General features: G+C 46.8%; 1 protein-coding gene across 1 annotated transcript in view; it reads right to left on the reverse strand.

Annotated features, from left to right (window-relative positions):
• LOC144486748 (ubl carboxyl-terminal hydrolase 18-like) overlaps nt 1–13,360 on the reverse strand; it is a 131,571-nt gene extending 118,211 nt beyond the window's left edge. The window contains exons 1-4 of the mRNA XM_078204775.1: nt 13,346–13,360; nt 13,122–13,293; nt 5,051–5,147; nt 2,864–3,006 (exon numbers count right to left, since the gene is read on the reverse strand). Of these exons, the coding sequence (XP_078060901.1) occupies nt 2,864–3,006; nt 5,051–5,147; nt 13,122–13,293; nt 13,346–13,360 (427 nt within the window). The remainder of the gene's footprint in view (nt 1–2,863; nt 3,007–5,050; nt 5,148–13,121; nt 13,294–13,345) is intronic.
• Between the last annotated feature and the right edge of the window lie 720 nt (nt 13,361–14,080).

A 14,080-nucleotide genomic window follows, 5' to 3' on the forward strand; every position in this document is an offset into this window, starting at 1 on the left:
TGTCCACATGACTCCACTTTCAAGGAGCTATGAACATGTACCCCAAGATCTCTTTGTTCTGTAACTTAACATCCGCAGTTGGGAAAATGCTGGAATCTATCATTAACGGAGAAATAGCAGGACGTCTGGAAAAGAATGGTTCAATCAAGCAGACGCAACATGGATTCATGAAGGGAAAGTCATGTTTGACTAATTTACTGGAATTGTTTGAGGATATAACGAGTGCGGTTGACAGAGGGGAACTGGTGGATGTGGTGTATTTAGATTTCCAGAAGGCATTCGATAAGGTGCCTCACAAAAGGTTGCTGCATAAGATAAAGGTACACAGAGTTGGGGGTAAAGTGTTAGCGTGGATTGAGGATTGGCTATCTAACAGAAAGCAGAGAGTCGGAATAAATGGGTGCTTTTCCGGTTGGCAATCAGTGACTAGTGGCGTGCTGCAGGGATCGGTGCTGGGGCCTCAACTGTTTACCATATACATAGACGATCTGGAGGAGGGGACCGAGTGTAGGGTAATAAAGTTTGCGGATGACACAAAGATGAGTGGGAAAGCAAATTGCGTGGAGGACACAGAGAGTCTGCAGAGAGATTTGGATAGGCTAAGTGAGTGGGCAAGGATCTGGCAGATGGAGTATAACGTTGGTAAGTGTGAGGTTATCCACTTTGGAAGAAATAATAGTAAAATGGACTATTATTTAAACGGTGAAAAATTACAACATGCTACTGTGCAGAGGGACCTGGGGGTCCTTGTGCATGAATCACAAAAACTCAGTTTGCAGGTGCAGCAGGTAATCAAGAAGGCAAATGGAATGTTGGCCTTTATCACGAGAGGGATGGAGTATAAAAGCAGGGAGATCATGCTGCAACTGTACAGGGTACTGGTGAGGCCGCACCTAGAGTACTGTGTACAAACTTGGTCCCCTTATTTAAGAAAGGATATATTAGCTTTGGAGGGGGTACAGAGAAGGTTCACCAGGTTGATTCCCGAGATGAGGGGATTAGCTTGTGAGGAGAGATTGAGTAGACTGGGCCTGTACTCATTGGAGTTTAGAAGGTTGAGGGGAGATCTTATAGAGACATATAAAATAATGAAGGGGCTAGACAGGGTAGAAGCAGCGAGGTTATTTCCACTTACAATGGAAACAAGAACTAGGGGGCATAGCCTCAAAATACGGGGGAGTCAATTTAGAACAGAGTTGAGGAGGAACTTCTTCTCCCAGAGGGTAGTGAATCTTTGGAATTCTCTGCCCAATGAAGCAGTAGAGGCTACCTCGTTAAATGTGTTTAAGTCACAGATAGATAGATTTTTAACCATTAAGGGAATTAAGGGTTATGGGGAGCGGGTGGGTAAGTGGAACTGAACCCACTATCAGATCAGCCATGATCTTAATGAATGGCGGAGCAGGCTTGAGGGGCAAGATGGCCTACTCCTGCTCCTATTTCTTATGTTCTTATGTTCTAACTCTCCCCAACACCCTACCATTAACTGAGTAAGTCCTGCCCTGGTTCAATCTACCAAAATGCATCACCTCACATTTGTCTAATGCAAGGTCTAATAACCACCTGTGATTTGTTGTTCATTTGGTCAATATAACAGCCATCAAAATTACTGAGCTAACCAGACCTCTCACATGTAGGCCAAGCTATGTCAGGATGACAAATTTCCTTCCTTATAGGACATTAATGAACCAGCTGGGATTTTACGACAACTGTTTCATGGTCATCATTCAACCTTTTAATTCCAGAGCTTATTGAATTCACCAACCGCAGTGGTGGGATTCAAACCCGGGTCCTCAGATCCTTGCCCAGGATTTCTGTGGTATCTGTAGTCCAGTGACATAACCCCTGCACTGTCCCCCTCCCCCAAGCTATAGATCAGTGTTTCAATAAATCTCTTCACCTTCAAACCTGACCTCAGTCACGTGAATACACTGAGTAAATTTAGCACAGGGGCAGACCGACTCCAGCACTTCTAGTACAACCAGTCCAGACTGAGGATGGACTTGGGCCCTTCTGTGATGAACAGACTGAACTTCACTGTTTCCACTTCAGAAGGATGGTTGTTACTCACTAACTGCTGATCTAGCACATTCTCCCAGTGAAGTCAGTGTGTATATGCTACCAGCCCATATCTCCAGCAATTTAGGTTCCCTCCCCCAAAAAGCATGGCAGTCCAGTGGTTCTGGTAGTAACCCTGTGCCAGGAGTTCAAATCCCATCACCACAAGTGCTGGAAGTGAATACAATCGTTTTAGAATCAGAACAGTCAACATGTTAGTTTGTTGAGAAAATCCAAATCGTCCACAAATGTCCCCGAGGAAAGGGTTCCCGCCACCCTCGCCCAGTCCCGCCACCCTCGCCCAGTCCCGCCACCCTCGCCCAGTCCCGCCACCCTCGCCCAGTCCCGCCACCCTCGCCCAGTCCCGCCACCCTCGCCCAGTCCTGCCACCCTCGCCCAGTCCCGCCACCCTCGCCCAGTCCCGCCACCCTCGCCCAGTCCCGCCACCCTCGCCCAGTCCCGCCACCCTCGCCCAGTCCTGCCACCCTCGCATGTGTGGAACTCCAGTTCTAGACTCTGATACATCAATGGCCTCAGGACAACTATAGAACAATGAACTATGACTAATATTGCCCGTAATGCTGTTAGTGAGATCATACTATGTACAAACAGCAGTTATATTTCTTAACTTTAAACTATAATTCCTGCAAGTCCATGAATAATTGTAAAGCACATTGGGGCATCCTGAGATTATGGCCAGAGGCACAGATATGCTAAGGGTGACTGTTCTGGCTGAGGCTCACCTGACCGTCATTTCTCAGATTACCAGAACTCTCTGAATGACCCTACGAAACTCAGAACACACCTTTCACATGGTTCAGGAAGAGACATTTCAGGAAACTCTCCACACTCTGCACACACGACACTGAGTACTGCATCTGATCAAACAATTGACGCATCACGTACGGGATGTTCCTTCGATCAATCACCGCTTCCTTCTGATCCAACCTGGAATGTTCCAGAACAGAAAACATTAAGTGCCATTGCAACCAGCTTTGACCTGACAGGACTGCAGTGTTTCTGGGGGTCCATTTAACTGTGAGATTATCTTTCCCCTAACCCCTGCCACCCACCCCACCCCCAATTCTCCTGTGGGACCAACTCCCCCCTCCCCCCCCTCCCGGCAATTCTACTGGGACAAACTCTCTTCCTTTCATTCTCTTTTAACATTCTGCCCTCTTGTTCTGGACTCCCTGCACCCCACACCCACTCTTTCCAACAGAAGCAATAGTTTCTCTGTATCCATCAAAATCAAATCCATTCAGCATCTCAAGCACCTTAATCAGATCATGCTGCTGCTCAAAGAAATAGAAACTTAGTCAGTGTAACCTGTCCTCATGATTTTACTCTTGTAGCCTTGGTATTACACTGGTGAATCAACACTGCACACTCTCCAAAGCTAGATTAATTCTTCCTCAGATGCAGTGTCCAGACCCGAACTCATTCCTCCAGCAAGGCTCTAACCAGAGCTCTGGAACACAGCACCATCATTTTCACCTCATTGGATTCCAGTAGCCAAGAATAAAATCAGCATCATAAAAACAGATGCATGAGTTATCACATTGCTTTAGGTGGCAGATTGCTGTCTGTAAATTGGTTATCATATTTCATACACCACAGCAGTGGCTACACGTCAAAAAGGATTTAAACTGCGGTAAAATGATTGGGGTGATCTGGAGTTGTAAAACAATGGATTGGAATGGGAGACGTTCTTTCTGCTTTCTTTCAAAGCCAGAATATCCTGAGATCAACATTTCTGGGTCTATCTGAGTCTGTATGACAATTCTGCTAACACAAAAGCTCCCTGTGAATCTGTTCAAACACACTTCAAAGGAGGACCACTTACACATCATATAACTGAGGGTTTGGAAATCCAAAATGAACTCTTCCACAGGGTCCAAACAAACACTCCCAGGATAGGTACAGCACTGGTTTAAGTACAGGGTAAAGCTCCCTCTATGCTGTCCCCATCAAACATTCCCAGGGCAGGTACAACACGGGGTTATATACAGAGTAAACCTCCCTCTTGGCTGTTCATCCACACTACTTGGTAGTGTGGATGAACAGAGGGATCTGGGTGTCCATGTGCATAGATCCCTGAAAGTTGGCACCCAGGTTGATAGGGTTGTTAAGAAGGCGTACGGTGTGTTAGCTTTTATTGGTAGAGGGATTGGGTTTCGGAGCCAGGAGGTCATGCTGCAACTGTACAAAACTTTGGTGCGGCCGCATCTGGAGTATTGCGTACAGTTCTGGTTGCCGTATTATAGGAAAGATGTGGAAGTGTTGGAAAGGGTGCAGAGGAGATTTACCAGGATGTTGCCTGGTATGGTGGGAAATTCGTATGAGGAAAGGCTGAGGGGCTTGAGGTTGTTTTCGTTAGAGAGAAGAAGGTTAAGAGGTGACTTAATAGAGGCATACAAGATGATCAGAGGATTAGATCGGGTGGATAGTGAGAGCCTTTTTCCTTGGATGGTGATGGCTAGCACGAGGGGACATAGCTTTAAATTGAGGGGTGATAGATATAGGACAGATGTTAGAGGTAGGTTCTTTACTCAGAGAGTAGTAAGGGCGTGGAATGCCCTGCCTGCAGCAGTAGTGGACTCATCAACATTAAGAGCATTCAAATGGTTATTGGATAAACATATGGATGATATTGGAATAGTGTAGATTAGAGGGGCTTTAGATTGGTTCCACTGGTCGGCACAACATCAAGGGCCGAAGGGCCTGTACTGCGCTGTAATGTTCTATGTTCTATGCTGTCCCCATCAAACACTCCCAGGACAGGTACAGCACAGAGTTAGATACTGAATAAAGCTCCCGGTGCACTGTCCCCATCAAACATTCCCAAGACAGGTGCAACACGGGGTTAGATACAGAATAAAGCTCCCGCTACACTCCCAGTTAGAAGACTAGAATGTGCGCTGGATGCAACCCCCAGGCTCCAGAGGTGAACGTTCCACAGCCGCAATTTCTCACCTGCCCATGTAATTACCTCTGTAATATGGATGTAAACTGAGGTGTCAGGTAGAAGCTCTGGAGTACTGCATTGACACAGCAGGTGAGGCCCTTATTCTCCAGCCCCACTATACCTGTGGGAGAATACACAAAGTGAGACAGACACACAGTGCAGAATGCAACCTGACATGTGACTGTCCTGAAACTCAGCGGTCTTCAGCTGCTTCATCAATGTCCTTCCTTCCATCATAAGATCAGAAGTGGGGATAATCGCACAATGTTCAGCACCATTCGCAACTCCTCAGAGACTGAAGCAGTTCATGTCCAAATGCAGCAAGACCTGAACAACATCCAGACTTGGGCTGACAAGTGGAAGATAACATTTGTGCCACACAAGTGCTGGGCAATGACCATCTCCAACAAGAGAGGATCAAACCACCACCTCTTAACAGTCAATGGCATTACCATTGTTGAATCCCCCACTATCAGCATCCGGGGGATGACCGTTGACCAGCTGGGAGGTTTGTTAGTGTGGTTTGGGTGGGTTTAAACTAATGTGGCAGGGGGGTGGGGATCAGAACAATAGGTCAGCAAGCATAGAGACTGGGGACGAGCATGGGGCCAGGACAAGGCTACCTAAGAGGAAGAGCAATCTGGGGAAGGATGAACTCAGTGGACCTGGAGGTCTGGAGTGCATCTGCTTCAATGCAAGGGGCATAACGGGCAAGACAGATGAACGTAGAGCCTTAATGCATGCGCGAAACTTGGATGTGGTTACAATGACAGAGACTTGGTTAAAAGGACAGGACAGGAAGCTGAATATTCCGGGGTATAAGTGTTTTAGGTGAGACAGAGGAGGGGCTAGAAGAGATGGGGGTGTAGCAATACTGGTTAGGGAGCATATTACAGTGGTACAGGGGGTGGACAATTTGGAAGGATCATGTAACGAGACACTGTGGGTAGAGCTCAGAGACAGGAAGGGCGCAGTCACTATGCTGGGGGTATACTACAGGCCTCCCAACAGCCCACGGGAAGTTGAGGAACGGATATGCAAGGAGATTCTGGACAGATGTAGAAAAAATAGGGTTTTGTAGTGGGAGACTTTAATTTCTCTCATATAGACAATCCGGAACAAGGTAGATGAACAATCCGGAACAAGGTAGATGAACTTGGGGCGTGGATTGGTATTTGGGACTACGATGTTGTGGCCATTACGGAGATGTGGGTAGAACAAGGACAGGAATGGTTGTTGGACGTTCCGGGGTATAGATGTTTCAGTAAGTGTAGGGAAGCTGGTAAAAGAGGTGGAGGTGTGGCATTGTTAATCAAGGATAGTTTAACGGCTGCGGAAAGGCACTTCGAGGGGGATCTGCACACTGAGGTAATATGGGCTGAGGTTAGAAATAGGAAAAGAGCGGTCACGTTGTTAGGAGTTTACTATAGGCCCCCAAATAGTAATAGAGATGTGGAGGAAGAAATTGCTAAGCAGATTATAGATATGTGTGGGGGTCACAGGGTAGTTGTCATGGGGAACTTTCACTTTCCAAATATTGACTGGAACCTTTGTCGGTCAAATAGTTCGGATGGGGCAGTTTTTGTGCAGTGTGTGCAGGAGGGTTTCCTGACACAATATGTGGATAGGCCGACAAGAGGTGAGGCCACATTGGATTTGGTACTGGGAAATGAACCGGGCCAAGTGTTAGATTTGGTTGTGGGAGAGCACTTTGGAGACAGTGACTACAATTCGGTGTCTTTTGTTATTGCAATGGAGAGGGATAGGGCCATACGGCAGGGCAAGGTTTACAATTGGGGGAGAGGTAATTCTGATGCGATTAGGCAAGAATTAGGGGGCACAAGTTGGGAACAGAAACTGTCAGGGAAAGGCACTAATGAAAAGTGGAACTTTTTCAAGGAACAAATACTGGGTGTCCTTGATAGGTATGTCCCTGTCAGGCAGGGAGGAAATGGCCGAGTGAGGGAACCATGGTTCACGAAAGAGGTGGAATGTCTTGTGAAAAGGAAGAGGGAAGCTTATGTAGGGATGAGGAAACAAGGTTCAGATGGCTCGATTGAGGGTTACAAGTTAGCAAGGAATGAGCTGAAAAAGGGGCTTAGGAGAGCTAGGAGGGGACACGAGAAGTCCTTGGCGGGTCGGATCAAGGAAAACCCCAAGGCTTTTTACTCTTATGTGAGGAATAAAAGAATGACCAGGGTGAGGTTAGGGCCGGTCAAGGACAGTAGTGGGAACTTGTGTATGGAGTCAGTAGAGATAGGTGAGGTGATGAATGAATATTTTTCTTCAGTGTTCACCAAGGAGAGGGGCCATGTTTTTGAGGAAGAGAAGGTGTTACAGGCTAATAGGCTGGAGGAAATAGATGTTCGGAGGGAGGATGTCCTGGCAGTTTTGAATAAACTGAAGGTCGAAACGTCCCCTGGGCCTGATGAAATATATCCTAGGATTCTTTGGGAGGCAAGGGATGAGATTGCAGAGCCTTTGGCTTTGATCTTTGGGTCCTCGCTGTCCACGGGGATGGTGCCAGAGGACTGGAGAATGGCGAATGTTGTTCCTCTGTTTAAGAAAGGGAATAGAAATGATCCTGGTAATTATAGACCGGTTAGTCTTACTTCGGTGGTTGGTAAATTGATGGAAAAGGTCCTTAGAGATGGGATTTACGACCATTTAGAAAGATGCGGATTAATCCGGGATAGTCAGCACGGATTCGTGAAGGGCAAGTCGTGCCTCACAAATTTGATTGAATTTTATGAGGAGGAACTAAGTGTGTTGATGAAGGTAGGGCAGTTGATGTCATATACATGGATCTTAGTAAGGCGTTTGATAAGGTCCCCCTTGGTCGGCTTTTGATGAAAGTGAGGAGGTGTGGGATAGAGGGAAAGTTGGCCGATTGGATAGGTAACTGGCTATCTGATCGAAGACAGAGGGTGGTGGTGGATGGAAAATTTTTGGATTGGAGGCAGGTTGCTAGCGGAGTGCCACAGGGATCAGTGCTTGGTCCTCTGCTCTTTGTGATTTTTATTAATGACTTAGAGGAGGGGGCTGAAGGGTGGATCAGTAAATTTGCTGATGACACCAAGATTGGTGGAGTAGTGGATGAGGTGGAGCGCTGTTGTAGGCTGCAAAGAGACAAAGATAAGATGCAAAGCTGGGCTGAAAAATGGCAAATGGAGTTTAACCCTGATAAATGTGAGGTGATTCATTTTGGTAGGACTAATTTAAATGTGGATTACAGGGTCAAAGGTAGGGTTCTGAAGACTGTGGAGGAACAGAGCGATCTTGGGGTCCATATCCACAGATCTCTAAAGGTTGCCACTCAAGTGGAAAGAGCTGTGAAGAAGGCCGATAGTGTGTTAGCTTTTATTAACAGGGAGTTGGAGTTTAAGAGCTGTGGGGTTATGCTGCAACTGTACAGGACCTTGGTGAGACCACATTTGGAATATTGTGTGCAGTTCTGGTCACCTCACTCTAAGAAGGATGTGGAAGCGCTGGAAAGAGTGCAGAGGAGATTTACCAGGATGCTGCCTGGTTTGGAGGGTAGGTCTTATGAGAAAAGGTTGAGGGAGCTAGGGCTGTTCTCTCTGGAGCGGAGGAGGCTGAGGGGAGACTTAATAGAGGTTTTTAAAATGATGAAGGGGATAGATAGAGTGAACGTTCAAAGACTATTTCCTCGGGTGGATGGAGCTATTACAAGGGGGCATAACTATAGGGTTCGTGGTGGGAGATCTCGGAAGGATGTCAGAGGTGGGTTCTTTACGCAGAGAGTGGTTGGGGTGTGGAATGGACTGCCTGCAGTGATAGTGGGGTCAGACACTTTAGGAACATTTAAGCGGTTATTGAATAGGCACATGGAGCACACCAGGATGATAGGGAGTGGGATAGCTTGATCTTGGTTTCAGATAAAGCTCGGCACAACATCGTGGGCCGAAGGGCCTGTTCTGTGCTGTACTGTTCTATGTCCTAGACTGGAAATCCCTTAGGGCTGGGTGTCCGGATGGGGAGGAATTTGTAAAATGTGTCCAGGAAGGTTCTTTGGAACAATATGTTGATAGTCCAACTAGAGAGGGGGCTATACTGGACCTAGTACTGGGGAATGAGCCTGGTCAGGTCTTCAAAGTTTCAGTGGGGGAACATGTGGCGAACAGTGACCACAATTCTATAAACTTTCGGATAGTCATGAAAAAGTCTGAGTGTTGTCCTATGGGTAAGGTACTGAATTGGGGGAAGGCTAACTACAGCCGGATTAGGCAGGATTTGGTGGCTGTTGATTGGGAGAGGCTCTTCGAGGGTAAAACCACATCTGGCATGTGGGAGTCTTTTAAGGAGCAGTTGATAGGAGTGCAGGACAGGCATGTGCCTGTGAAGAGGAAGGACAGAAAAGGTAGGATTCGAGAGCCGTGGATAACCAGGGAAATTGTGGGTCTAATCAAAAAGAGAAAAGAGGCATACATCAGGTCCAGGCAGCTAAAAACAGATGAAGCACTGGAGGAATACAGAGAAAGTAGAAAATAACTCAAACAGGGAGTTAGAAGGGCAAAAAGGGGTCACGAAATGTCCTTGGCAGACAGGATTAAGGAGAATCCCAAGGCATTTTATACCTATGTTAGGAACAAGAGGGTTGTCAGAGAAAGAGTCGGACCTCTCGAGAACAAAGGAGGAGAATTATGCTGAGAACCCAAGGAAGTAGGTGAGATCCTAAATGAATACTTTACATCAGTATTCACAAAGGAGAGGGACGCGTTGATTGGTAGTGTCTCAGAGGGATGTGTAGACCCGTTAGAACAAATCGCAATTAGAAGGGAGGAAGTGTTAGGTGTTTTAGGAAGCATTAAGGTAGACAAATTAAGGTAGACAAATACCCAGGGCCAGATGGCATCTGTCCCAGAGAGTGACAAGAGATGAAATTGCTGGGCCTCTAACAGAAATCTTTGTTTCTTCATTGGACACAGGTGAGGTCCCAGAGGATTGGAGGAGAGCAAATGTGGTCCCGTTATTTAAGAAGGGTAATTATAGGCCAGTGAGCTTGACGCCCATGGTGTAGGGAAATTGTTGGAGAAGATTCTTATAGAGATAGGATCTACACACATTTAGAACTGAATAACCTCATTAGCGATAGACAACATGGTTTTGTACGAGGGAGGTCATGCTTCACAAATTTGGTTGAGTTTTTTGAGGAGGTGACAAAAATGATTGACGAGGGAAGGGCCGTGGATGTCATCGACATGGATTTTAGTAAAGCATTTGACAAGGTCCCTCATGGCAGGCTGGTGCAAAAGGTTAAATCTCACAGGATCAAAGGTGAACTAGCTAGATGGGTACAGAACTGGCTTAGCCATAGAAGACAGGGTAGTAGTGGAGGGGTCTTTTTCTGATTGGAGGTCTGTGACTAGTGATGTTCATGATGTGGAGATGCCGGCGTTGGACTGGGGTAAACACAGTAAGAAGTTTAACAACACCAGGTTAAAGTCCAACAGGTTTATTTGGTAGCAAAAGCCACCTTTTGCTACCAAATAAACCTGTTGGATTTTAACCTGGTGTTGTTAAACTTCTTACTAGTGATGTTCCGCAGGGCTCTGTACTGGGACCTCTGCTGTTTGTGATATATATAAATGATTTGGAAGAAGATGTAGCTGGTCTGATTAGTAAGTTTGCGGACGACACGAAGATTGCGGGAGTTGCAGATAGTGATGAACATTGTCAGAGAATACAGCAGGATATAGATAGGCTGGAACATTGTGCGGAGAAATGGCAGATGGAATTTAATCCAGATAAATGTGAAGTGATGCATTTTGGTAGATCTAATGCAGGGGGGAGCTATACAATAAATGGCAGGATCATCAGGAGTATAGACACACAGAGGGATCTGGGTTTGCAAGTCCACTGATCCTTAAAGGTGGCAGCACAAGTGGAAAAGGTGGTGAAGAAGGCATATGGCATGCTTGCCTTTATTGGACGGGGCATAAAGTATAAAAGTTGGCATATGATGTTGCAGTTACATAGAACGTTGGTTAGGCCATGTGCTGCGTCCAGTTCTAGTCACCACACTACCAGAAGGACGTTGAGGCTTTGGAGAGGGTGCAGAAAAGGTTTACCAGGATGTTGCCTGGTATGGAGGGTATTAGCTATGAGGTGAGATTCAGTAAACTAGGGTTGTTCTCCCCGGAAAGACGGAGGTTGAGGGGCGACCTAATAGAAGTTTATAAAATTATGAAGGGCATAGATAGTGTGAACAGTTGGAAGCTTTTTCCCAGGTCAGAAATGACAAATACAAAGGGTCACAAGTTCAAGGTAAGGGGGGCAAGGTTCAATACGGGTATGCGGGGGACGTATTTTACCCAGAGGGTGGTGGGGGCCTGGAATGCACTACCAAACAAGGTGGTTGAGGCAGACACACTAGGATCATTTAAGACTTATCTAGATAGCCACATGAACAGACTGGGAATAGAGGGATACAAACGGATGGTCTAGTTAGGAACACATGGTCGGTGCAGGCTTGGAGGGCCGAAGGGCCTGTTCCTGTGCTGTTTTGTTCTTTGAAACTGAACTGAACCAGCCATATAAATACCATGGCTACCAAAACAAGTCAGAGGCTAGGAATCCTGCGGTGAGTAACTCACCTCGTGGGTCCCCAAAGCCTCTCCATAATCTACAAGGTGCAAGTCAGGAGTGTGATGGAATACTCCCCACTCCTGGATGGGTGCAACTCCAACAACATTCAAGAAGCTCGACACCATCCAGGACAAAGCAGCCTGCTTGATTACTACCCCTTCCACAAGCATTAAATCCCTCCATCAGTGTTGAATAGTGGCAGCCATGTGCACCATCTACACGATGTACTGCATCACCAAGGTTCCACAGACAGCAATTTCCAAACCCACAACCACTACCATTTAGAAGGACAAGGCAGCAGATATCTGGGAACACCATCACCTGGAAGTTCCCCTCCAAGTCACTCACCATCCTAACTTGGAAATATTATAGAATCATAGAATCCCTACAATGCAGGAGGCGGCCATTCGGCCCATCAAGTCTGCACCAACCACAATCCCACCCAGGCCCTAACCCTGAAACCCCACATATTTACCCTCGCTAGTCCCCCTGACACTAAGGAGCAATTTAGCAAGGCCAATCAACCTAACCTGCACATCTTTGGAATGTGGAAACTCACGTAGGCACGGGGAGAATCTGCAAACTCCACACAGACAGTCACCCAAGGCCAGAATTGAACCCAGGTCTCTGGCACCTTGCTAACCACTGTGCCACCACTGTGCCACCGTGCTGCCCCTTCATTGTTTCTTCACTGTCACCGGTTCAAGTTCTGGAACTCCCTTCCGAATAACACTGGGTGTGCCTACACGTTAGGGAATGCAATTCAAGAAGGCAGCTCACCACCACCTTTTGAAGGCCACCAAGGGATGGGCTATAAATGTAGGCCAAGCCAGTGATGCCCATGTCCCAGAAATGAATTTAAAAAACGCTATTTGTCTTGTCTCTACTGGACCAAACATACATACTCTTATTTAGCATTTCCATTGCTGATTGGTGAGAGTGAAGGGGGCTTGATGGAGAAGGGGGAACAAGATCAATGGCAGGGAAAGGATAGGTGGTTACTGGGAGGGGAGACAGGGGAAGTATGGAATTTGCAAAGTCGAGACGATGAGGATTATTGTGAGGGGATTCATTGGGAGGTAACTTTATAAATCAGCACAGCCTCTAAAAATGTTCTAACACTGCATGTCATTCCCTTTACACAACAGTATTCCAGCAACTCTGTCTTCCAGCATTCACCAACAAGGACAGTGAGCTCTAACCTGATGAAAGCTGGGACTGGGACAAGCATTCCCTTCGGAGTTATTCCCCACTCGTAACCACATCCTGAAATCAGTCATCATCAAATACACACACACACAGAGACACAGACACACACACTCAGTGGTATCACACATCACAAAACAGATCCCAGAACCAGGAAACCATCTGAATGGATCCTGCAGTTAGGAGAAGAAATGCACAAGGACAGGACAGATCTTGGCGCTGGGAGAGGATGTGAGAGAAGTTGAGCCAAGCAGCAGAGCAGGAAGGCAGAGTGAATTACCGTTCTTAAACCTGCCGCTTGTATAGGGCCAAGGAGACTGCGGCTGCATCTGCCCTTCATCTTTATCCACTGGTCCAGCACCAAGGTCATCACAAGAGTCCAAATTATCCAATGACCTGATTGTCACCTGTTTCTTTTCATCAGGAGTTGATTTTCCAATAATAGTCTTCTCCTGAAAGGAAACAATGCAATGAAAAGTAAAAGCAGTGAGATTAACCTCGTACCCAGTCCTCAGCCATTTCCGCCAACTCCAGCACAATGTCACCAATAAACACACCTTCCCCACACCCCCTGCCCTGTCAGCATTCCACTGGGACCACTCCCTCCCTGACACTCTGGTCCATTCCTCCATCAAACCCAATCCCCTTATCCTGCAATCAGAAAAGGTGCAAGATCTGCCCCTTTGTCTCCTCCCTCACCGATCAGTGCCCCAAACACTGCTTTCAAGTTAAGCAGTGTTCCATTTGCTGTTCCATTAATGTGGTTTATTGTATTTGCTGCTCCGAATGTGGCTTCCTTGACATTGGGGAGACTGAATGCAGACTGGAAGACCACTTTGCAGACACCTTTGCTCAGTCTGCAAACATGATCCTAGCCTTCCTGTTGCTTGCAATGTTAAGTCAGCACCTTGAACTCACACTCACGTGTCTGTCCTTGTTCGGCTGTTCTGGTGAAGCCCAGAACAAGCGGGGAAGCAGCAACTCATCTTCCAATTAGCCTCCTTACCGCCCTCAGGACTCAACAACTTGAGACATTGATCTTCTCATTCCCGACCCATTTTCTGTTCAATCCAAAAATTTTTTCGTCTCAAAATAACATTCCAGCCCGCGCCCCCACAAAATAGGCCCATCCGCCACTTGTTGTTAAGCTTTGCTTGTTGCATACACTGCGACACGGCACGCGCTGCATGCAGAAACAATGACAATACGTTCACAGCGACACTGAGCACATCGACGCTG

This window comes from Mustelus asterias, unplaced genomic scaffold, assembly GCF_964213995.1.
Source record: "Mustelus asterias unplaced genomic scaffold, sMusAst1.hap1.1 HAP1_SCAFFOLD_446, whole genome shotgun sequence".
Classification (NCBI taxonomy): domain Eukaryota; kingdom Metazoa; phylum Chordata; class Chondrichthyes; order Carcharhiniformes; family Triakidae; genus Mustelus; species Mustelus asterias.